The sequence below is a fragment of the Ovis aries genome, chromosome 19 (genome assembly GCF_016772045.2).
Source record: "Ovis aries strain OAR_USU_Benz2616 breed Rambouillet chromosome 19, ARS-UI_Ramb_v3.0, whole genome shotgun sequence".
NCBI lineage: Eukaryota > Metazoa > Chordata > Mammalia > Artiodactyla > Bovidae > Ovis > Ovis aries.
In genome coordinates, this window is record NC_056072.1 from 14,199,932 (window position 1) to 14,226,768 (window position 26,837).

A 26,837-nucleotide genomic window follows, 5' to 3' on the forward strand; every position below is an offset into this window, starting at 1 on the left:
ATAACAAAGCCCTTTTGTGTTCTCGCGCGCGCTCTCTCTCTCTCTCTATATATATATATATATACACACACACACACACACACACTCACATACATCCTATTCCTTCCGTTTCTCTGAGAATCATAACTAATATTTATTTTAATATGGTATTTATTCTTACAACTGAGTTTTCACTCTAATCATACCACAATTCTCAGAAGCACCTGGAACACAGGTATTACATGGTACTTAACAAGATTAAATTACTGTGCTTCCTGAAAATTTTACAACAGCTCTTAGAAGAAGACATCCACTCTTCCCCTAGGATCATCACCCACGGGCCACTTAACCGAGCAGAAAGAGCCTCTCTGAGAACAAAGCCGCACAGACGCAGGCAGAGTAGAGACGGTGAGGGGGACACGTCCACACAGTACTGTGGACATAATTGAAACCCCTGAACTCAGCTATATTTGACACCAGCACAAGTCTGACTTCTTAGTTATGTAAGAAAATAATTACTTAGCAAGTTAGTCTGAGTTAAGTATTACTGTTTGCAAATAAAACTGTCCTAACTAATACAACATTTTCAGGTGAAAAGACTGAAAAGATTGTCACTGTGGCTTTATCTAAAGTACTGTTTACAATCAAAGATAATTAAAACTTTAACAAAATTAAAAGGATCAACATTAATATGTCTATTTGCACACTGAAGCAGGTGCTATATAGCTCCTATAAACTCTAGAAACTTCATTATTCTTAAGCCATCATATGTACATACCATTATGAGCATTTCTAAACTTACAATTACCAAGAGCTATCTTCAGAAACCAAACCTTGTTAAGGTTTCTAGTTTTCCATTATGTAAGTTAAATGAATGCATCACTTATATTTCAGTTTTTAAAATTTGTACAGATTACTTATTGAGCCCTTACTATATATGACAAGTGGGCACAATTATTATTAACTATTTAATGGCCACTACTATGAAATATGTACTCTTACTGTACCACTGGAGAGGGAAATGGAAACCCATTACAGTATTCTTGCTGGAGAATTCCCTGGACAGAGGAGCCTGGTGGGCTATAGTCCATGGAGTCACAAAGAGTCGGACACAACTGAGTGACTAACACCCACCGTACATATCACAATCTTCCTTTTAGAGTTTAATATGAGAGAGTATAATAATCTTCCTAATAGTAAGAGTCGGGGAGCTCCATATTTGTCTAGAGTGTATTATGTCCCACATACTGCACTAAGTGCCTAAGAGAAGCATCCCATCTAACCCTCATTTTTGAATCTTCTGAATTAGATACTATTATCCTCCTTTTATAGATGAGGAAACTGAGGCTTAGAGAATGAAATGCAGAGCCAAGACCTGTGCTCCACAGCAGAATCAGTCCACAAGCTTTGAAAACCTTCTACACTACATCCCAGTAAAGCCCACACCATTATCCAAAGTACGTTTCAAATTGCTGAACAAAGACCTGAGCTCATCTACGTTACATTTGTTCTTGAATTGCCATGTGATTGACATGTGTGTTTTCCTCTTTAATTTCTCACCTCTGGAAAAGGTACAGATGCACATGAAAGGAAATACATATTATTCATTACAGCTCAGATGAATAAAATACGAGCACTAAGTTATACAATCAATACTTTCTACACTAAAAACTGTTCCAAAAGTGGGCAGACTGTAGAAATGAAATTAGATAAATATGCATAGGTGTTAACAAACTAACATGAAGCCAAGAAGTTTTATTGGGGGAAATACTTGGGGGACATCTCAGGTCCTGGAAAATGCTTAGTACAATTTCAGTACAAGTTGTCAGGTAACAGACAATCAATGTATATCTTTTAAAATCCTTGGGACTGCCCTGGGGGTCCAGTGGTTAAGGATCCGCTTGCCCCTGCAGTAGACACAGGTTTAATCCCAAATCTGGGAATATCCCACATGCCTCGGGGCAACAAAGCCTGTGTGCCACAATACTGACCCCACGTGCCCTACAGCCGGCAAGCGGCAACTAAGGAGAGCCCACGCACAGCAACAAAGACCCAAAGCAACCAAAAGTAAATACATACATAACATTTTTTAAAAACACATATTTTGTACAAAACTACACTGAAGCACTTAGTTGTCAGAAAGATACATATGGTTGTATGTAAGTAGTTCGGAAATGTAAGATGGCAGTGAAAGCATTTATCAGTTCCATGAGACAAATCTGAATCTTTGGACTTCTCTGGCAGTCCAGTGGTTAAGACTCCATGCTTCCAACACAGGGGGTCATGGATTTGATCCCTGCTCAGTACTCTTGCCTGGAAAATCCCATGGACGGAGGAGCCTGGTGGGCTGCAGTCCATGAGGTCGCTAAGAGTTGGACACGACTGAACGACTTCACTTTGACTTTTCACTTTATGCATTGGAGAAGGAAATGGCAACCCACTCCAGTATTCTTGCCTGGAGAATCCCAGAGACGGGGGAGCCTCGTGGGCTGCCTTCTATGGGGTCGCACAGAGTCAGACACGACTGAAGCGACTTAGCAGCAGCAGCAGCAGTGAACTAAGATCCCACAATGCATGGCAAGCAATCCATCATTTTTTTTTTAAAAGATTTGAATCTTATAATCATCCACATTAAGTACAAACCATATATGCACATATGCATACATAACAAATGCAACCAAAAATATATTCATTGATAGTTTATCACTGAAAAAGCACCAATAAGAAAGTTTAATTTTTTTTCATATAATCATTTTCTTACATGGGGGTATCAAAAGTATTCTTATTGTATGTTACCAGGGCTCTCCCTGAACCTAACTGCAGAAGCATGGGGAGCAGCAAGAACCAAGGGGCTGGCCTCATACATCAAGCCATCAGGGGTCAAGCTCCCAAGAGTCAAGACAGGCTCTCTCAGAGGGAGTAGGGTTGTCACACACTGGCTACACATTTCGTAAAATGTATCTTCCTGAGTCAACAAGCAGTGGTTGAGCTCTTTAGAATATAATTAGATCTCATTTCTATATCATGAAAAAAAAATGTCTTTTTTTAAATGAGAAAGATCTTGAGCGGTTTAACAAATATCAGGGAGCAGCTGGTGCAACTGCCATCCTTGGAAACTTGCTGGCCTGACTCAGACCGCAGCCTAGGCCCTGAGAAAGCAGGATCAGGCGTGCTCATCAATGCCTGACACACCTTCCAACAGTTAATTTTGGAAAAAAAATATTTAACAGTGATATATGGCATGCACTTATTTAATTTCAATTTCTTTTGTTTGATAAAATTTGCAGAGTTGCTTGAATTATGTCATTTTAGAGCTTAACATATTTGCACTGGGCACTCTCAGCAGTTATCACATCATGTGTCTGCTACATAAGCAATGGAGTAAAAGGAAAGAATACATCCCTTCTGTTAATTAATACTCATTAACTGTTCTGGTACTATTCCCCAATTCAGCTGCCCCAAATATATTATTTTTAGTTAAACAATTTCCACTGCAAGAGTTTGGCGAGGAGTGAAGGAAGATGTCCTTCCTTCTCCATTATTTCTGAGTAAGGTCCAGGAAAAGTCCCAGTTTCAAGTTCAGAAGTCTCATCATGCTGACCTTGAATAATAAACCTTATCCTTCTGGCCACAAACACCTTTGAATATGCAAAAGTTCAGTCACATGCCTCATAAAAAAACAGATAAAGCTCTGAATGGATGTTTCTGAAGATGGACTGAGACTCTCCTGGGCCCCAAGCAGTGTAGTAGTTACTGCCTCTCTTTCTAGACCTCCGACAGTGAGTGCCTGAGCACACACACAGAAATATCAGGACCCTCCCTGAGACCCCAGGCCCATCACTGGACCTGGTCTGGTGGCGGCATCCTGGGCACCCCACCCTTCCCTGCCTGAGTGCAGCATGTGAAGCTTACTGGGGAAGTAAGCCATCTCTGATTAGAGCCAGAAGATTGTTGTCAGAGTCGACATTCACCACCTCCTTGCCTTCATCAGGCTCCTGGTTCACAAGCAGGGATGTGGTTTCTGAGAGTAGCCGCAAGCTGAAGAGTCTCCACTCCACTGGAAAGACAGAGAGATGCCAAGAACGTGACCACATGGAGTCGGAAGGAAAACAGAACGTGTACCTGCTGGTGCTTGTTGATGTGGTCACACTTACCATTCTGGCTCTGAACCAATGACACCAAGGGGGGCAGGATATAATCAACCACCTAAAAAACAAGACGTAAAAGACTCCGTTCAAATCCCAACAAACAAAAAACTAATACTGTCTGTGTGCCCGATGCACAGCGGGGTCAAACAACACTCGAAGGTCGGAGTTTGGAGCAGAGAAAGGTTTAGTGCAGGGCCCTGCAAGGGGATGAGTGGTTCATACCCTAAAAACCCCAAACTCCCTGAAAGCTTTCAGCTAAAGCCTTTCATCGGAAAGGTGAGGGAGGGGCGTGGTTAGCTGTTGCAGACTTCTAGGTGTCAGATCCTGTGTTCTTGTAGCTGTTTACAATGTTCCCATAAACCTTCGCCAAATGTTATTCTCTGTTCTGATAAGAAGGGACAAGGTCACCAGGCTCAACTTTCACCCTCTGAGGCCCAGGCCTGGCTAAGAGGAAGGGGCCCCCTGCAGATCAGTCCCCCTGAATGCTGGCACAGCCCCCAGCCTGGTCCTCCCACCAGTGCCCTGTCCAGCTGAGGAGGTGGATCTCAGCTGGCAGCATCTTCAGGGCCAGGTCTCCACACTCTGCCCAGCTGTCATCACTGAGGGAGCCAGGCGCCCAGCAGCCTGTGGCCCTCAGGCTGCCCTAACAGGGGCATGGTTTTGTGGACCAACATCCAAGATGACCACCGTCACCTTTAGGTCATGGAGGTGGGGATGGGGGAGAGGTCTGCATCTCCTCAAAGCCTAGGGCTGGCCAGTGGAGGGCCTGGCAAGAGCTCTGGAGCCTGCAGGGCACAGCCCCCTGCTTGTCCCCGGGCCCCCACCTCACCCACTAGCCTGAGGGCCTGGAGGTCCTGGGAAAGAAGGCCACGACCCACCTCTCACTGCACTTTCTGCCACGAGGACCACTGCCCCGCTGACCATAGGCAAAGTGGGCCTCTAGCCACAGTCCTTGCCCACCCCCCAGGGTCACATGCTCACATGCTAAGTGTCCGTCAAACCTGCCCTGCCCCTGTTACAATATCAACCACTACCCACGCCATTTTTCACTGACAAATCACTAGTCAGAGGGGTGAAAAACATCAACAGCTAAATTTGCCCAGCATCTAAACTCTGCATGACACTTAATTAACAACCAAGCTCATTTCAACCTGGAAAAGTCTTCAGGTCAAGATAACACTGTGATCATCAAGACAGTAGTTTATCAAAACCTTCAGAGTTGATGAAAGGAACGTTAGTATGTAATACAAAATCTGCCTGGCATGCATTGACATTGAACTGTCAAATTAATATACATTTAAGTTGGTGATCATTAATCAAGTTTAAACAATCATCAAAATGTTGGGAAAAAAGGAGATACATAATCCTCATGTTTTCACAAATACATCAAAGTGCTCTGACAAGTTAATCTTGGTGGTTTTGAGATGCAGATTCCAAAGATCTGAATCCATTACACATACCACCTCTATGATTTTCTTGTTATATCAGAGCACTATCAAATATGGTTTGAAATCGACTCCACAATAACAATTTACCCGTGGGATGAAAACAGATGATGAAGAAAGGACAAATCACTCCCACTGTCTAATTCTCAAAACAACGGTCTCACCTGGTGAACTATTTTGGTGACAATAAATAAAACTCCTATCGTTTACACCTGCATTGATTCCTGATCCTAAGATACGTATTCGTTCTCACCACAGACAAAAGGCAGAAGTGGCCACAGCCCAAAACCACCCTCCTGTTGTCCAAACCAGTGAAAGAATGCCCTACACAGGCCAGGATCTCCACACATGGGTAGTGGCCCATCAGTATCACCCTGTTCTACGCAACTTCACAAAATAAATTTACACATGACAATATATCTAGACAGTTGTACAAGAACCGTAAGGACTAGGGCATTTGGTTTTGGGTTTTTTTTTTTACCCTTTTTCATTGAGTGATGTCGCATCGCTTAAAGCATACACCTCAAATTTCACAAAGGAATTTTGAAAACTCTAAACTCCCAGTTATGTCAAAAGCAAAAACTATGTAAAGAAGAGAAATACATCTCATCATCAACCCCTGTCAACATGCTCAACACCCATCTTGAAGGTTTAAGAGAGCACATTAAGACAGGAGTGGGACTAAAATTATCTACATGTCCAACTCTATAGGTTTGACGATTAAGTATGGTCCAAAAAGCAAAACTATTAGAAGATGAACAGCCAAAAATCAATTCTCTTCCCAATGTCTCTACAACAACCAATCAAACAACATAATTTTAGAAAGACACCATTTACAACAATGATAAAATTCTAAGGGTCTATGATATCATGACTTTTACCAAATACAAATACACACATATATATAAAATTTAACTGGTTTAAAAAAAAAAAAAGCTGGAAAGCTATTATAATCATGCTCACAAGAAGAAAAGAGCTAAACAAACTGAAAATCAACAACTCATCTCAGATAAATCAGAGAATTAAAGTCACAAAGAAAACCAACTGTCCACTAGAACTGAAGACAAAGGCAAAGGCAGAAAATCGTAGCTTAACAGGAGCAGAAACTGCCACTGGAGCCAGCAACTGGTACAAAAACTTAAACAGTAATTGACTAGAGTTGGAGTCTGAGATGATAAAACCTCCTGGAGGCCCAGCCTTAGTGCAGCCACCCACCTCCCAAAAGTTTTACCTCCCAGAGCCCCACCAGATTCTCAGATTGAAGATCAGAGAAGTCTCATGTTTCTGGCAGAGGAAAGGAAAAACTAACCATTCTGACATATGTTTAGAGCATTCTTTTCTCCTTAACAAAGGATGGGCTCAAGGGACTATTCTACCAAAAGCTGAACCTACTCAGGTTTTACCAAACCCTGAGCTAGGGGGGAAAATATCCAATTCTAACACCCTGCAAGCCTTCCCATCTCACCAACGGGGGTATGGGGGTGGGGGTGCTGAGAAGTATGTGTGAGGGTCACAGCCCAGGCTCACAGGCTCAGAAAAGGAATGTGACCTAAACCGAGGGGCTATGGATCTCTACCCACTCCGTCACACCACACCACAGCATCAACAGGGCTCCTGTGTGATAACCCAGGATTACAACTGAGAGAGCTGCAAAGGCTTTATTCCAGAAGGCACTGTTAGGGAAACCCAAAGACGACAGGATAGACAAAACAAGGATGTTACACGTAATTTTAGGCTCTGAAACCTACAGTTACAGCAAACAGTAAACACAGCCTGGCTCCTAGCCAAAGAAACATAAAGTTCATACTAACAGCCAGCTCATTGATCTCAGGTCATTTTATCTGATATATCAGGCTGGAATGAAATATCTATAGTGTTGAGAAGGAAAAAACAACACCAACCTAGAATTCTGACTGAAATTATCCCTCGGGAATAAAAGGAAAAATAAAGAATTTCTCACACAAACAGTAACTGAAGAAATGTTTTGCCAGTAGACTTGCCTTGTAAGAAATGTTAAGTTTCTTAGAAAAAAGGAAAATGACATGGGTCAGACACCCACCTATATGTTAGAAAAAAAAATAAATGAAGGTAAAAATACAGTCATTGATAAGAAGCCTAAAAGCAGTCAACTGTGCAAATTAATCCATCAGTTCAGTATCTCAGTCAAGTCCTATTCTTTGCGACCCCGTGGATAGCAGCAAGCCAGGCTTCCCTGTCTATTACCAACTCCTGGAGCTTCCTCAAACTCATGCCCATCAAGTCAGTGATGCCATCCAACCACCTCGTCCTCTATCATCCCCTTCTCCTCCCACCTTCAATCTTTTCCAGCGTTAGGGTCTCTTCCGATGAGTCACTTCTTCACATCAGGTAGCCAAAATACTGGAGTTTCAGCTTCAGCATCAGTCCTTCCAGTGAATATTCAGGATTGATTTCCTTTAGGAATGACTGGTTGGATCTCTCTGCAGTCCAAGGGACTCTTGAGAGTCTTCACCAACACCAGAGTTCAAAAGCATCAATTCTTCGGTGCTCAGCTTTCTTTATGGTCCAACTCTCACATCCATACATGACTACTGGAAAAACCATAGCTCTGACTAGATGGACCTTTGTTGGCCAAGTAATGTCTCTGCTTTTTAATATGCTATCTACATTGGTCATAGCTTTTCTTCCAAGGAACAATTGTCTTTTAATTTCATGGCTGCAGTCACCATCTGCAGTGATTTTTGAGCCCCAAAAACTAAAGTCCCTCACTCTTTCCATCGTTTGTCCACTATTTGCCATGAAGTGATAGGACCAGATGACATGATCTTCATTTTTTGAATGCTGAGTTTCAAGCCAGCTTTTTCACTCTCCTCTTTCACTTTCATCAAGAGGCTCTTTAGTTCTTCTTCACTTTCTGCCATAAGGATGGTGTCATCTGCACATATGAGGTTATTGATATTTCTCCCGGCAATCTTGATTCCAGCTTGTGCTTCATACAGCACAGCATTTCTCAAGATGTACTCTGCATATAAGTTAAACAACTGGGGTGACAATATATAGCCCTAACATACTCCTTTCCCAATTCGGAACCAGTCTATTGTTCCATGTCCAGTTCTAATTGTTGCTTCTTGACCCACAAACAGATTTCTCAGGAGGCAGGTCAAATGATCTGGTATTCCCATCTCTTGAACAATTTTTCACAGTTTGTTGTCATCTACACAGTCCAAGGCTTTGGTATAGTCAATAAAGCAGAAGTAGACGTTTTTCTTGCTTTTTCTATAATCCAACAGATCCAATGGCAATTTGATTTCTGGTTCCTCTGTCTTTTCTAAAACCAGCTTGAACATATGGACGTTCACGGTTCACATACTATTGAAGCTTGGCTTGGAGAATTTTGAGTGTTACTTTGCTGCCGTGAGAGATGAGTGCAATTGTGTGGTAGTTTGAACATTCCTTGGCATTGCCATTATTTGGGATTGGAATGAATCCTGACCTGTTCCAGTCCTGTGGCCACTGCTGAGTTTTCCAAATTTGCAGCATATTGAGCACAGCACTTTAACAGCCTCATCTTTTAGGATTTGAAATAGCTCAGCTGGAATTCCATCACCTCCACTAGTTTTGTTCATAGTAATGCTTCCTAAGGTCCACTTGACTTCTCATTCCAGGATGTCTGGCTCTAGGTGAGTGATCACACCATCATGGTTATCTGGGCCATGAAGATCTTTTCTGTATAGTTCTTCTGTGTATTCCTGCCACCTCTTATCTCCTGCTTCTGTTAGGTCCATCCCATTTCTGTCATTTACTGTGCCCATCTTTGCGTGAAATGTCCCCTTGATATCTCTAAAATTTCTTGAAGAGATCTCTAGTCTTTCCTATTCTATTGTTTTCCTCTATTTCTTTGCATTGACCACTGAGGAAGGTTTTCTTATCTCTCTTTGCTAGTCTTTGGAACTCTGCATTCAAATGGGTGTATTTTTCCTTCTCTCCTTTGCTTTTAGCATCTCTTCTTTTCCCAGTTAAGGCCTCCTCAGACAACCATTTTGCCTTTCTGCATTTGTTTTTCTTGGAGATGGTCTTGATCCCTGCCTCCTATACAATATCACGAACGTCTGTCTACAGCTCTTCAGGCGCTCTATCAGGTCTAATCCCTTGAGTCTATGTGTCACTTCCACTGTATAATTGTAAGGGGTTTCATTTAGATCATACCTGAATGGTCTAGTTGTTTCCCCTACTTTCTTCAATTTAAGCCTGAATTTTGCAATAAGGAGTTCAGGATCTGAGCCACAGTCAGCTCCTGGTCTTGTTTTTGCTGACTGTATAGAGCTTGTCTAACTCAATGAAACTATGAGCCATGCCGTGTATGGCTACCCAAGACAGACGGGTCATGGTGGAGAGTTCTGACAAAATGTGGTCCACTGGAGAAGGGCCTGGCAAACCACTTCAGTATTCTTGCCTTGAGAACCCCATGAACAGTATGAAAAGGCAAAAAGATAGGATACTGAAAGATGAACTCCCCAGGTAGATAGGTGCCGAATATGCTACTGGAGATCAGTGGAGAAATAACTCCAGAAAAAAACAAAGAAAAGGAAAGTGAAGTCACTCAGTCGTGTCCAACTCTTTGTGACCCCATGGACTATAACCCACCAAGCTCCTCCATCCATGGGATTTTCCAGGCAAGAATACTGGAGTGGGTTGCCATTTCCTTCTCCAGGAGATCTTCCTGACCCAGGGATTGAACCCAGGTCTCCCACATTGTAGGCAGACGCTTTACCATCTGAGCCACCAAACAACACACAGTTGTGGATGTGACTGGTGATGGAAGTAAAGTCTGATGCTATAAAGAACAATATTGCATAGGAACCTGGAATGTTAGGTCCATGAATCAGGGCAAATTGGAAGTTGTCAAACAGGAGATGGCAAGAGTCAACATTGACATTTTAGGAATCAGTGAAATAAAATGGACTGGAATGGGTGAATTTAACTCAGATGACCATTATATCTACTACTGTGGGCAGGAATCCCTTAGAAGAAATCGAATAGCCATCACAGTCAACAAGAGTCTGAAATGCAGTACTTGGATGCAATCTCAAAAACGACAGAATGATCTCTGTTCGTTTCCAAGGCAAACCATTCAATATCACAGTAATTCAAGTCTATTCCCTGACCAGTAATACTGAAGAAGCTGAACAGTTCTACAAAGACCTACAAGACCTTCTAGAACTAACACCCAAAAAAGATGTCCTTTTCATCACAGGCGACTGGAATGCAAAAGTAGGAAGTCAAGAGATATTGGAGTAATAGGCAAATTTGGCCTTGGAGTACAGAATGAAGCAGGGCAAAGGCTAATAGAGTTTGGCCAAGAGATCACACTGGTCATAGCAAACACCCTCTTCCAACAACACAAGAGAAGACTCTACACATGGACATCACCAGATGGTCAATACCGAAGTCAGACTGTTTATATTCTTTGCGGCCGAAGATGGAGAAGCTCTACATAGTCAGCAAAAACAAGACTGGGAGCTAACTGTGGCTCAGATCATGATCTCCTTGTCGCAAAATTAATCTATAATTCCAATATAAAACACATAAATATTCCAATGAGGTTGTGTGAATTTCTCATACTGATCCTATAAAGTATTTGGAAAGAATAACAAAAAATGTCAAAAAGCATGAAGCAGACATGGTTTCCAGGTTTACTATGATAGGAAGAAATAAGCTGGTACAAGGTAAGGGCTAGACAAAGAGATTCATGAAACAGAACATATAGCCTAGAAACAGACACATAAGGCAGATGTGTAAACGGCAGATGGACTACTCCCAGTTGTGGAAAAACATGCCCAGAAAGCATCTGGCAATGTGGAGAGACCTTTTTGATTGCTGCAACTGAGGGGAGCCTCCAAATCTACTATGTAGAGGCCAGAGATGCTCCTCAACATCTCTCAATGCCCAGACAGCCTCCACAACAAGGAACTGCCCATCTCCAAACATCCAGAGTGGCAAGGTTGAAAGTGAGAGTGTTAGTCACTCGGTCATGTTTGTGATTCCCATGGACTGTAGCCCACCAGGCTCCTCTGTCCATGGAGTTCTCCAGGCAAGAATAGTGGAGTGGGGAGCCATTCACTTCTCCAGGGGATCTTCCCAATCCAGGGATCAAACCTGGGTCTCCTGCATTACAGGCAGACTCTTTACCATCTGAGCCACTATGGAAGCCCAGTGCCAACGCTGAGAAACTCTAGGCCAGAAACAACAAGGGGTACACTGTGAGTAAGGGGTGGACCAGAAGGGAAAGAAAATAATAAGCAAAAGAAAAACCCCAAACAAGTCAACAAGGTAGGGAGAGGTTTCTTAGGTTCATCCTGTCCGGGGGGCAGCTTTTCTCAACAGTTATTTCATGTGAGGAACATGTATGACCAAGTATATGTAAACTGATCTCTTTATAGACAGAGTTACCAAGTAAGCCAAAAAATATCTTTTTCAAAAGCAGCCAGAACTGACCGTAGAGCAATAGTCTTTCAATAAAACAGGGTACTGTATCACTGCTTCAAAAGCCGATAGCGTGATCTTGATAAATTCTTCTGATGCCATCAGTCCTAGAAATACAGTTAATTATTACGGATATTTATTTACATGTCCAAAATCATAGTATCAAAATCGTCAAGCAAAGATGTAAAATGTCCCATGATCTACTCACCTACAGCTCCATCTATGTTAGTTTCTCCTGAGTCTATTGATTTAATATGACTCTGAAAAAAATATTAAAATGTTAATAGAGATTTTAAAATAACTGATGTAAAAACTATGCAGAGGGGAAAAAAAAAAACCTGAATGTATGATCCTATGTCTGTTCACCATGATTTACTTCCAGTGGTAGGAATCAAGCGATTTTTATATTCTTTTTACATTTTTCTACAGTTTCTAAATTTCGTGTGATAAGTAGGCACTAATTTCTTTATCCAGAAGGGGAAAGATAACATTCTTAGAAAGTCTCTGATAGAGTTAACACACAAAAGTCATTAGAAATTTTTTTCAACATCAAATCTCTATTTATTCAGCAGAAGTCATGGCCCTATTTTGAAATCAGGTGAAATTATTTCAGCCAAATTATATGCGTAATAAATAAGAAAAAGAGGCATTTTTACAACCATTTGGCTGAAATAATTTCACAATTTGATGTAAAAAAAAATTCAAAGAAAGGTATCTTTTGATTTCAATAAATCTACTTAAATGTCTACAGCTTAAGAACGAAGAGACAAAATAGTGTTTATACTATAATTTTTCTGTATAATATTTAAAGAATATGTAGATAACACATGAACAGAGATATGGACAAAAAATTTTGAGGGACAAATCACAGGAACCATTCAGAGGCTCCCTGTGAGGAAGAACACTCGACCAGGAAGCATACTTTCCCTATTCATTTTCTGCCTTTCTGCACTGTTAGAATTTTCTAACTATGCACATGTATTATTATTTTTTCTTTTTTTAACAGCAACAAGGGTTTTCTAGATTGTGAAACTATAGGGTTCTTTTATTTTCTTCCTTATACTTCGCCTCTTTAATTTTTTAAAAATCCCTATTGGACGTTTCATTGATTTGCCAATTTAAATCTCTCTAGGTCGATTTCTTTCTCTTCCTTCTCGGTGTAACAGGAATTAATCAAGTGAGAGTGAGGACAGGGCAGGAGACACTGGAGATTCAGGGAGAGGAGGGCAAGTATGAACAACCATCCAGGTGAGCATGAAGGTATATAAATTAGGAAGAGGAACCTGATGCCCCAGTCTGCAGAGAGGACTCGCTTGAAGTGAGCAGTCATGAATTTAAAGTGAGACCAGCTGTTTTCCTCGAGCCACACTTAGTCACTCAAAGCAGGGGTGAGGGAGGTAGAGAATTAAAGTGAACCAGCACTTGGGTTTGCCAGAGGAGGACAATGGAGGAAGGGACAGGAAAGGGATCACGGGTACACGCTAGGTAGGGATAGGGGTTGAACCAGGGACTCGAAGCTGAGGAAAGAGAATCGTCAAGTCACTGGGCCCAGGGAGGGCAGGCTGGTGAGTGCAAAGCGGTAAGGCGAATTTAAGTCCCAGAGGAATTAAAGGACTGTTGGAGATGAGGAGCAGGGGTAGTGAGCTGAAAATTAGGTGTCGTAGCCAGACAGTATGATGCTGAAAATAAGGCTATGGGTGGAGGCAGCCGAGGGAGGGAAAGACACACCCATGGGAAGAGAGATGGTCGAGGAGGTGAGAGGATGAGGTGCTAGAAGGAACCTCCGCAGAAATACATGATTCTCTAACAATGACTGCGAATCCAGTGCTGAGAGACCATGGGAGTGAGGGGGAATGACCCAGAAAAATCTGTAGATGACCACACTACACCAGGCATCTTCTGATGCTGTGAGCTTCAAAGCTGGGAGTACAGCAGGGGAGCAAAAAGGATGGACACCTACTCCACAACTAGGCTCACTAGGTGGAGGACTGTGGGGCAAAAGTACGGCCCCATCTAGGGGAAAAAAAGAAGGAAAGCTGTGACTCCAGGGTAGCCCAGTGCCCCTCATTAGTGTTCAGTACTTCTGAGAGGCTGAGATTAAGTTCTCTAAGCAAGGCGGGTATATAACTTCAGGGTGTGTTAAATTCTTTTTAAATAAATAATTTTTAAGAAAAGGAAAAATCTTCCTAACAAGAACACTCATGTGGCAATGAATAAATATATAATATCACATTTTTTTTTAATATAAGGGAATTCTTTGGCAGTCCAGTGGTTAAGATTTGGCACTTTCATTGCCAGAAGCTAAGATCCCACAAGCTGTGTGACACAGCCAAAAAATAATAAATAAAAATATAAGAGGACCCTCTCTCTGCTTTATCTTCTACAGCTGAAGTCAAAATCTATCAACAGACCAACACTCACTTAAAATAAAAACCTGGAGAGGGTCTTTTCTGACTTTCTCAAAGCTCAAGATTAGCAAAGATTTATTGATTTATTGATGATGGATATTATAATCACATTCTTGTGTGAAAACCAGAATCATTTAATCATTTCTTTCATTTGAAGATCTGAATTTTTCTTTTTGTAAAAAACTATAACCACCACATAACCACTGAACTTTCATAAACTAATGAGGCCAGAACTTAAGAATAAACACAACTAAGTCCTCTTCCTCAGCTCATTAGTCAAGAGCATTTTCAGAAGGACACAAGAAACACAGTGAACATCACGAGTTTTCAAACAGATTTCCTTAATATCATTGCTTCCTGTTTCCCAGCCTAATTCAATGAAGGTACGAAAGAACTAAGGTGAAGTTCACCTTGGAACTTCCCCACAGCACCTCCCCAGATGTTTTACTGCGTAAGTGTCCCTGGGTACCTTTTTTCCCCCCTCTTACTGGAGAGGGAGGCAGGTACGATGACACATTGCTTCTGCCAATAAGAAGTAAAAACAGCAATCATCAGCTGTGTAGTCCTCTTTGGCCTGGGCTCTTCGAAAGCTTAATAATGGTTTAAAAGTTTCCTACTAAATTGTTTCCAAACACGTGCCTCTTTAAATCATAAAGAGACCAAAACTTCCTTTTGCTTGGGGGGAAAAAAAGCTAAAGCCTAGGGCTCCAAATATAAAAAGTATCCTGAACTTTTCTACCAAAATAAATTTTTAAAAAATGATACCTATAGGTCAAAAGGCAAACCATGCCTGGTACCGGTATGAAAACAGAAACCAATGGGAAGCAAAAGTCCAACAGCCCCTCCAGCCTGTGCCTTCAGGACCCTTCTAATGAGCGAAGATCACACGGAGTACGGCTGCTGTCTCCACCCACATGAGGCAGGTCAGCAGCCCCTGGAGAGGTCCTTTAGCAGAAGCCCAAGAAGTTCTTAGATACAGCTACTAATGGTGGACCCAAAGTCTAAATACCCCAAATCAATGTGCACTTTTAAAATATAAAGGGTTTCCCTGATAGCTCAGTAGGTAAGAATCCGCCTGCAATGCAGGAGTCCCCAGTTCAATTCCCAGGTCAGGAAGATCCGCCGGAGAACGGGCCCACACCCCACCTTCTGCCCAAAAGAAAAAACCCACACAAATAAACCAACCAACCCTCTTAACTCCAGGGAAGCTTCGCCTAGACAAAATTTAAAGTAACCGTTCTCAAGCAGAAAACTCCAGGATTTCAATGTGCAGATTCTGCACCTTGAACTTCCAAGGGCCTTCTACTCCTTCCAAGGAAGGAGTAGACTGTGCCTCTGGCACTGGGGGCACACTGTAACTAACAACGGTGTTCGTGGCATCTTCTGGACAGACTGCGGATCAACTCACAGAAGCAACAGCCAACTCGCAACAGCTCACAGAAACACGCACCAGATCTGGGTGGGTAACTACCGCCAGGTCCATGACTTCAGTCAACGCTTCCTCTCCGTGGACTAGCGTTTCATCAGTGCAGCCAACACTAAGTCAAGAAAGATGGACGCACAGCTAAGGCCAAATAACAGACGCGGTAAGGAAAATAACAAAAGAAGAGCTCTGGAACTGGCCGTGACTCAAACTAGGAAAATGGCCCAAACAGAACCAAGAGACCTCTTCCACGGTGTGTGTAAACTCCTTTTACTTGAGCAACATTATCAAGGGAAAGACTGCTAAAGAATTTTCAGTATCACAGTTACCTTTGAACCAAGCAAGTTATCTTCCATTCCCTGAAAGTGCCTATGTGAAGCGAAGCCATACAAAGCCCTGCTGAACACCCCTACCCCTCAAAGGGTGCACTCCCTCCTGGGAGAAGGTGAGAAGGCCCTTCCTGGGGGGGAGCAGATGGGTTACATGAAGTAGAGGAGGTCTCCCTGAAAGTCCACAAAGACTTTTATATTGGAGTTCCTTGAAAATCTAAACTGTACTCAGTTAAGGTAAGCACAGCAAAGTACTACACATGAGGAAAAAATAAAGAGAATGAACACAGGACAATTCTACCTAGCCCAAACAAACAAACACTGGGCCGAAATATTCCAAGGAGGGCTGCAAGGGCAAAATTACTATGATCAGGCTCAACATGTCAGCTCAGTGGAGGTATAAACATAGAACTATAGTGCTGCTCAAAATGATACCACATTGTCCTTAAAAAGATTAGAAAGCATATTAAGGGAGGAGGTAGACAAAATTCTCACAATTTGCAAATTCATGAATGTGCTACAAAAATTATATGCTTTGTAGAATTCAAGATTCAAGGATGATAATGATCTGAAGTTGAGTACAAAAGAACCTATATTGCATTGACTAAACACACTGCTTACAAAAGTCAGTGACCTCTCTACTCAACAGTCATACTTCAAAACATCATACGTTACCGTATGATGAACCTTCTAGAAAACTATATCCTCACTTGTGGATGGTAATCATTTTTTTTTTTTACTCCAAACCAGCAATAAAATTGAGATATTTACTTCATTTTAACGAGACACCTATCTGATATGGCATTTTTAAAATCTCAGCTCAGTGTTTATTATTAACATCAAAGGAAGACAGAATAGGCTGCGTGACAAATGTTTTCGTTTTCCCTTTGTACAGCTCGCTGTTTTATCAACAGTATATACTGTAAGTGTTCCAGGCAAGGGGAGAAGATAACATAATTCACGAGCCACAACCTTAACAAACAGACTATTTTTTTTGTGTGAGCAAAAATCGAAGTGAAAGATAATACAGTGATTTGTTTTTCACTGCTACTCATCTCATTAAAATTAAAGATAAGGTTAAATTGAGCTCCACTTAGAGAAATGTCATCACAGAAAGAGACACTGCACATAGCTGGACGATGTTAGCCAAAGGAAATTATAATACTGTTTCCAGAATTCCATTTTTACCAATTTCATTATTTTAAATGTTTTCATGATGTTTAATACCAAACACTATGAAAATCTTTTCTATGGACTTATTTACCCTACCTGGGTCTGTCTCTAAACAAAATGCATTATCAGAAGAGAATGTATTTTTCCCCAAATGTCAAATTTTATTACAGTCAACAGATAAAAATACAAAAAGGTCACTTCCCTAGAGACAAATAAATACCACTAAGATTTTAAAATTACTTCATTCTGACACCAAATCCCACAAACAGTAGGGAGAGCCACATTTTTATTAGGAACATGAAAAATTCAGCAGTACTCACAAGAATAGTTCCATAACTGAAAAGGAACTCTTCTGTTACAACTTGAGGTCGAAATACCTGTGTGATGAGAGTTTCCATAGATTAAATCCTGAAAGCCATGTGTAAGAAAGAAATGATCATGTTTTGTCTGAGTTGACGTTTCTCAGCTCCACTTTTTTCCCCAAAAAAGATGATACCTGAGACGTTACCAGGTGAAGCACTATAGGCATGAGGGGGAGACACATCTTCAGCTGCTTGGCTTGAACTGTGGATGGGTGTTTACGACCAGAAACGTTAGCCAGGGCGTTAAGAATGTCACCTGCAAAGCACATCCCAGAGCACACATGAGGTTAGAGACCACAAATGCTTAGGGACCACCAGCTGTGGGCTGAATACTAATGGGATTGCTAAGGGAAATAATCTCCAAATAAAAGAAGTGGGTAGTAGCTGCATTGTTTTATTCCCAACTCTTGACATTACAACAGGAAGCTGTGGCCTCTGGGGACAAGATGGATATAAGATTGATCTCTCATCTGGAAATTTAAAATAGAATATAAAAATGATTTTTCTTTTTTTGTACTTTACAAATATCAACCATGAGTATCCATTACTTTTGTAAACAGGAAAAAGTTATTTTAAGAATTATAAGCTAACAGGTCATAGATTCGATTTCTCTGGTAATAGAATAGGATGGTAGAAGTAAGAGATCAATTCCCAAAACTTCCTATTGGATAGCCAAGTCCAATAATAAACCTCGCCTTGCTAGACACATGAATGTCATCATTATCTCCTAAGACAAAATGGGTCATGTAAAAAGAAAGTCAGCTACCAACTGACCAGATTGTGGCCTTTGGTCTGGAGATTTTAAAAGGGTTACAATCCAAATAAATTTTGAAAAGCTCTATTTTCAGTCATGAACAGGCAAAAATCTCCCACATTATTAGTAAGGAGCAAAAAGTTATTGTCAATCAGCCATGAAGATATTTTCATTACTTTAATAGTCTGAATTTCTGAGTCTAAATATCTTTTACCATAACAGTCTGGATCAAATTTAACATTTTAAACATTTCTGGTTTATAGCCACATCTGCTGGGAAAGCATGGAATGTGATTTTAAACTTAATGTACACGTTCCTTAGATGACTTTTGCATCTGTAAATAACAGTGGAATAACAGATTTTGTTAGCTATAATAAACACCCTTTGTAGATCATTATTACTTTCATCTTAAATTTTTCAAACCAACGAAATTTTCAAACTTCAATAACAAAATTCTTTAATATTAAATTTTGGTGCCTATGTATTTTTAAATTATTATAAGAAAAAATAAATTTGTGGTTACAACCTGAAGGAAAAATGTTTTTCTTCCGAACTGTGCAAAGAGAAATTTTGAGAAAGTTCCTAAAATGATAGCCTAAGTCCAATTTTCCCCAATTAAAATGCTTTCCTTTTCTTTTCCAGGACTGCAAGATGACACCTCAATGTAACCTAATTTAGCCCTTTAGCCTACTCATTGCCTCAATCATGTCACTGATACAAAATATTTATGATAACAGAAAGGGAACATTGAAATTTTGAAACTACACATTCAAGAAGTGTCACTGCACTCGCCTGCAAAAAATAGACCATCAAGAACAAAAAGAGAAGAGATGCCCAAAAGCCAAGTCGCAAAAGGTAAGCAAAAGGGGCCTAAGGATGGACGAGACTCCAATTTACCCAGGATACGTGGCAGCTCCTGCACCATGTGACGGATGAGCAGGTCAAGGCACCGGGACAGGTATTCATTGCCGCTTTGCTGCTCCTTGCCTGGAGTGGTCTTTCTGCTGTCTCTCTCGATGTACATCACCAGTCTACACACAGAGAAGTGCCAACGATTACCTCTCATGATAAAATAGTTGATAGCATCTGCCCGAAAATACCACCATGGCAAGTGTTTCCAGGGGGCACCGTCCCCATCATGCTGACATTTAGATATGGAGCGACTTGTCGGGCACAGTATATTTCTGCCTTAGAAAAATGGAGATATTTATGCGGAGAGAAAATAAGGCAACTCTGAATATCTCTGCCAGTGTTATTACAAAACGATGCCCTGACTTCATTTGCCTTTGGCCCATTAAAAGAAACCCCATGTTCTTCAGATGACAGATGAAAGGCAAACAAAAGCATCTGGAAAGAAGAGGGCTTTGGCATTTTGAAGATTCAAAGTAGAACCACCAATTGTCTGCACCTTCGCTGGACATTAGTCCTAAACTTGCTCTGAATCCCAGGCAAGACATAAAAATTCCAGTTCTTTCACTAAACTGTGTATATAAATCCAAAGAAAATGATTCATTTCAGCACTGGATATAATACAGAGAGCAGATACCATCTGAACATTTGGATTTCACATGCCCTTTTGTCCTCTGGTTTAATGATATCTGTCTCTTAATAAACTTACTTCTTCTTCAAACCAGTGGCATTTGTTATCATTTGTCTCTGAACCAAGAGCCTCCGATCCAGAACCAGGGGACTTGCTGAACCATCACTCTGGGTACCAAGGGTACTGTTGAAAACTGTTGGGCCCACCCTTCCTTCCCTTTGCTAGACCCACTACCCAAGTTCCCAGTCCCTGCAACTCTTATGAGTTCCCTGACTTCAAAGGCCCCTTGACTGCAGTCCCCCCTGCTGGACTCCCCTTGCCATCATCAACCATCTCTCCAGCTCTGCTGCAATCATCATTCCACCCAACTTCTGCTTCCCAAAACTCCCACTGGAAACCAGAAAAGGGTGGTTCTGGACACCATACACATACATAACATACACTGAAATCTTAACACTCAGCATTTATGTGCTTCTCTCAGTAGATTTACGCATCCTTTTGCCTTCTTGCTGGTCATTATTTGCAGCGCTATTAGTAAAGACCTGGGAATAAAACCAAATCAAAAGTTTAAGATCCATATAAGCCAGCTGGCATCTCTGTCTCAGTTGCTGATTAAAGCCCTAGTCACACTCTAACAAATACAAGACACTGCTCAAAATGTAGAGTAAATCCTGATGAATCCATAGAAATATATCACTATGACTTAAAAAACAGAGAGCACAGAGCTCCATGAGGATAAGCAAACTGAAGAAATGAGAACCTGATTATTTCATGGTAAGTGGAATCCAAAAGCTTCCCATAAAATGGGATATGATAGAAGACGTGATAAAATGAATGAGATCAGCCTGGGGAGCCAGGCAGCCTGGAGTTCCCGGGAACCCACAGCAGGACACACTATCGCTGTGGCCTGGAGCTTCCAAGCAAACAGCAGCCACTCCAGGAACCTCTTGATCAGCTGACACCTGCCCCATCAGCCTAACTAAGGAGCAGGACCAGAAAACACCATCTTCCTTCTTGGTTCCCCAAGATGCGTTGCCTGCTATCTCCCTGCCCAGTCTTGCCACCTGCTGAAAAGCTTTCTCCAAAAAGATTCCGGCATTTAACTGTAGCCCCTCCAAGCTAAGTGTTTCAAATATGCCCTGACTATACTGACTATAATCTGCTCTTATTCCTGCTTGCACACTCTTCCACTGTGACAGTTCCTCAGACTCCAGGGAACTTCCACTGATTGAATCCATGACATTGCCTCCCAACCCATGACGTCGTCTTTCAAAATCCATGACATCATCTCCCAATCCATGACATCATCTCCCAATCCATGACATCTCCCAAAAAGCACTTTCTTTTCCTCACTTACTTCCTGCTTCGATTGCATCCCACCATCTATCGTGTCATTACACTTTTTTTTTTCCCGCATCCGTGTAGTCAAATTATCTGGATGAATCTAGCGATCTGTACACATCCTGTGTGTCTGCAGAGAGGCTGCCTAAGTTAAACATGGAGAAGAGTTGCTCCACTGTAAAAGCATGACACCAATACTCAAGGGCACAAAACAGCACCAGCACCTCGCCCATCTCCAAAACTTTCTTCTCTTTAAACCCTGAAATGTCCATCCTCTTATGAGATTCTCAGTGAGTGATTCTGCCTCCTACTATACAGAGAAAATAGACAGCATCATGAAGAAATTCTTCCTAAATCTAAACGTACTGTGTGTCCTATCCTGGCCTCCTTTCCTCCCATCACAACCACTGACCTCTCTCTCCTTGCAACTCTGTCTGGATCACATTCAGTTCCCTTTTCTCAGAATCCTGAAACAGCCAATTCCTTCTTTTCCATTTTGTATACTCACTCTCTCCCATTTAACAAAATGCTTTTCCTGTCTGTCTAGCAACTGCCCCACTGCCTCTCTCCTCCCTTCCTCAGTCAAACCTCTTAAGAAACCAATCTATATCCAATATCTCCTTTGCTCCTTGTAACTTCTTCCACCCACCACAATCTGCTCTCACTCCCATCACTTTTCCAGTGAGTCGGCTCTTTGCATCAGATGGTCAAAGTACTGGAGCTTCAGCTTCAGCATCAGTCCTTTCAATGAGTATTCAGGACTGACTTCCCTTAGGATTAACTGGTTTGATCTCCTTGCAGTCCAAGGGACTCTCAAGAATCTTTTCTAACACCACAGTTCAAATGCATCAGTCTTTCAGCGCTCAGCCTTCTTATGGTCCAACTCTCACATCCATACATGACAACCTTACTTTTTGAGTTTTTCTGGTTTATGAACCATGAGTAGGAGTCATTTATTCAAAACTTAAGTGTTTTGAAAACATGAAGTAGTATCATTGCTCTACACAGCCAATTAAAAAAAAAAATTTAGGTGATGTAACACTCAGTTACACAACATACCCTACCAGATAATAAATGGTGAGTGTTCGCAAAAATATTACCTCCTTTTCGTAAGACCTATAGACCTCCATTTTCTTACTATGCCAAGTCATGGTGACTTTAAACAAGAGGTAAATCAATAGCAACACCACAGAAGTATCCCAAAACTTTATTATGACCCGTGGCACATTATGATTTCTAAATTGTTTTTCTCCTTTCCTTCAGTAGGGTCACTCTTTCAACTTGACAATACTGACAGAGATTTCAATAAATCTGGCTCTAATTCCCTGCCCTACCACCTTCTAACAGCATGATCTTGAACAAATTTCTTAATACCTTCAGTTAATACCTTAATACCTTATTTCTTTATACCTTCAGTTTTCTCATTATAATGGGTTAACAATTCCTACCTTGCAGGACTGCTGTGAAGACTGAATGAGAAAATCGTCTGGGGTCTAACACAAGGTACATACTCAAGAAATGGTAGCTGCTTTTATCACTAAAAATTGTTGCTTCTAAGAATTATTAAAATTAAATACCACCACCAAAATGAAGACACTGTTTTCTGGAGTGAACAGATCTGAAGAGAACATTCCCAGGGAAGGCCACCTCTGCTGTTCATCCTATTCTCTAACTCACAAAGTCAAACACAGAGAGACAAATACAGTATCACTTATCTATGGAATCTAAAAGACAGTACACACGAACTTATTTACAAAACAAATTTACAGTTACCAAAGGCAGAAGGGTAGGAAGGGATAAATTGGGAGTACATCACCAGATGGTCAACACCGAAATCAGACTGATTATATTCTTTGCAGCCAAAGATGGAGAAGCTCTATACAGTCAACAAAAACAAGACCAGGAGCTGACTGTGGCTCAGATCATGAACTCCTTATTACCAAATTCAGACTCAAATTGAAGAAAGTAGGGAAAACCACTAGACCATTCAGGTATGACCTAAATCAAATCCCTTATGATTATACAGTGGAAGTGAGAAATAAATTTAAGGGCCTAGATCTGATAGATAGAGTGCCTGATGAACTATGGAATGCGGTTCGTGACACTGTATAGGAGACAGGGATCAAGACCATCCTCATGGAAAAGAAATGCAAAAAAACAACAAGGCTGTCTGGGGAGGCCTTACAAATAGCTGTGAAAAGAAGAGAGGCGAAAAGCAAAGGAGAAAAGGAAAGATATAAGCATCTGAATGCAGAGTTCCAAAGAATAGCAAGGAGAGATAAGAAAGCCTCCTTCAGCGATCAATGCAAAGAAATAGAAGAAAACAACAGAATGGAAAAGACTAGAGATCTCTTCAAGAAAATTAGAGATATCAAGGGAACATTTCATGCAAAGATGGGATCGATAAAGGACAGAAATGGTCTGGACCTAACAGAAGCAGAAGATATTAAGAAGAGGTGGCAAGAATACACGGAAGAACTGTACAAAAAGAGAACTTCATGACCCAGGTAATCATGATGATGTGATCACTATACAGAGCTAGACATCCTGGAACGTGAAGTCAAGTGGGCCTTAGAAAGCATCACTATGAACAAAGCTAGTGGAGGTGATGGAATTCCAGTTGAGCTATTTCAAATCCTGAAAGATGATGCTGTGAAAGTGCTGCACTCAATATGCCAGCAAATTTGGAAAACTCAGCAGTGGCCACAGGACTGGAAAAGGTCAGTATTCACTCCAATCCCAAAGAAAGGCAATGCCAAAGAATGTTCAAACTACCACACAATTGCACTCATCTCAGATGCTAGTAAGTAATGCTCAAAATTCTCCAAGCCAGGCTTCAGCAACACATGAACCGTGAACTCCCTGATATTCAAGCTGATTTTAGAAAAGGCAGAGGAACCAGAGATCAAATTGCCAACATCCGCTGGATCATGGAAAAAGCAAGAGAGTTCCAGAAAAACATCTCTTTCTGCTTTATTGACTATGCCAAAACCTTTGACTGTGTGGATCACAATAAACTGTGGAAAATTCTGAAAGTGATGGGAATACCAGACCACCTAACCTGCCTCTTGAGAATTCTGTATGCAGGTCAGGAAGCAACAGTTAGAACCGGACATGGAACAATAGACTGGTTCCAAATAGGAAAAGGAGTATGTCAAGGCTGTATATTGTCACCCTGCTTATTTAACTTCTATGCAGAGTACATCATGAGAAACGCTGGACTGGAAGAAACACAAGCTGGAATCAAGATTTCCAGGAAAATATCAATAACCTCAGATATGCGGATTACACCATCCTTACGGCAGAAAGTGAAGAGGAACTAAAAAGCCTCTTGATGAAAGTGAAAGAGGAGAGCGAAAAAGTTGGCTTAAAGCTCAACATTCAGAAAACGAAGATCATGGCATCCGGTCCCATCACTTCATGACAAATAGATAGGGAAACAGTGGAAACAGTGTCAGACTTTTATTTTGGGGGCTCCAAAATCACTGCAGATGGTGACTGCAGCCATGAAATTAAAAGACACTTACTCCTTGGAAGAAAAGTTATGACCAACCTAGATAGTATATTCAAAAGCAGAGACATTACTTTGCCGACTAAGGTCCGTCTAGTCAAGGCTATGGTTTTTCCTATGGTCATGTATGGATGTGAGAGTTGGACTGTGAAGAAAGCTGAGCGCCAAAGAATTGATGCTTTTGAACTGTGGTGTTGGAGAAGACTCTTGAGAGTCCCTTGGACTGCAAGGAGATCCAACTAGTCCATTCTGAAGGAGATCAGCCCTGGGATTTCTTTGGAAGGAATGATGCTAAGGCTGAAGCTCTAGTACTTTGGCCACCTCATGCGAAGAGCTGACTCATTGGAAAAGACTCTAATGCTGGGAGGGATTGAGGGCAGGAGGAGAAGTGGACGACAGAGGAAGAGATGGCTGGATGGCATCACTGACTCGATGGACGTGAGTCTGAGTTAACTCCGGGAGATGGTGATGGACAGGGAGGCCTGGCGTTCATGGGGTCGCAAAGAGTCAGACACGACTGAGTGACTGAACTGAACTGGAAGGATTAACAGATACACACTACTATATACAAAACAGATCAACAACAATGATTTACCATATAGCACAAGAAGGAAACATAATTCAGTATCTTACAACAATCTATAATGGAAAAGAATTAGAAAACATAGACATATATACTCATGTATATAATCAAGTCACTTTGCTGTACACATGAAACATAATATAGTAAATCAACTATCGTTCAGTTTTTTTTCAAAAATAAAGAAATGGAACCTCAAATGTTCCACCTCACAGCACTGCCTAATGGTTTCCCAAAATGGTTGTCCCAGTGGCGCACAAGTTCCCCCTGAATTACACCTCATCAGTATTTAGTAGCATCAAATTCTTGCTCATTTCTATCTTCTGGTGTTCTCTTGGCAAAACTCTATTAGACTTTGCCCTACTTCATTCTGTACTCCAAGGCCAAATCTGCCTGTTACTCCAGGTATTTCTTGACTTCCTACTTTTGCATTCCAGTCCTCTATAATGAAAAGGACATCTTTTTTGGGTGTTATTTCTAAAAGGTCTTGTAGGTCTTCATGGAACTGTTCAACTTCAGCTTCTTCAGCGTTACTTGTCGGGGCATAGACTTGGATTACTGTGATATTGAATGGTTTGCCTTGGAAATGAACAGAGATCATTCTGTCATTTTGAGATTGCATCCAAGTACTGCATTTCGGACTCTTTTGCTGACTATGATGGTTACTCCATTTCTTCTAAGGGGTTCCTGCCCACAGTAGTAGATATAATGGTCATCTGAGTTAAATTCACCCATTCCAGTCCATCTTAGTTCGCTGATTGCTACAATGTCAATGTTCACTCTTGCCATCTCCTGTCTGACCACTTCCAATTTGCCTCGATTCATGGACCCGACATTCCAGGTTCCTATGCAATACTGCTTTTTACAGCATTGGACCTTGCTTCTACCACCAGTCACATCCACAACTGGGTGTTGTTTTTGCTTTGGTTCCATCCTTTCATTCTTTCTGAAGTTATTTCTCCAGTGATCTCCAGTAGCATATTAGGCACCTACCGACCTGGGGAGTTTCTCTTTCAGTATTCTATCATTTTGACTTTTCATACTGTTCATGGAGTTCTCAATGCAAAAATACTGAAGTGGTTTGCCATTCCCTTCTCCAGTGGACCACATTCTGTCAGACCTCTCCAGATAATCATGATGGTGTGATCACTCACCTAGAGCCAGACATCCTGGAATGTGAAGTCAAGTGGGCCTTAGGAAGTATCACTACGAACAAAGCTGGTGGAGGTGATGGAATTCCAGTTGAGCTATTTCAAATCCTAAAGATGATGCTGTGAAAGTGCTGCAAATTTGGAAACTCAAAAGTGGCCAGAGGACTGGAAAGGTCAGTTTTCATTCTAATCCCAAAGAAAGGCAATGCCAAAGAATGCTCAACTACAGCA

General features: G+C 41.3%; 1 protein-coding gene across 9 annotated transcripts in view; it reads right to left on the bottom strand.

Annotated features, from left to right (window-relative positions):
* ULK4 (unc-51 like kinase 4) overlaps positions 1 to 26,837 on the bottom strand; it is a 528,243-nt gene that overhangs the window by 325,400 nt on the left and 176,006 nt on the right. For all 9 annotated transcript variants that reach the window (XM_060402096.1, XM_060402095.1, XM_060402097.1 and 6 more), the window contains 7 exons: positions 19,381 to 19,514; positions 17,864 to 17,985; positions 17,688 to 17,744; positions 12,243 to 12,294; positions 12,047 to 12,141; positions 4,134 to 4,185; positions 3,892 to 4,036 (listed from right to left, as the gene is read on the bottom strand). In XM_060402096.1, the coding sequence (XP_060258079.1) occupies positions 3,892 to 4,036; positions 4,134 to 4,185; positions 12,047 to 12,141; positions 12,243 to 12,294; positions 17,688 to 17,744; positions 17,864 to 17,985; positions 19,381 to 19,514 (657 nt within the window). The remainder of the gene's footprint in view (positions 1 to 3,891; positions 4,037 to 4,133; positions 4,186 to 12,046; positions 12,142 to 12,242; positions 12,295 to 17,687; positions 17,745 to 17,863; positions 17,986 to 19,380; positions 19,515 to 26,837) is intronic.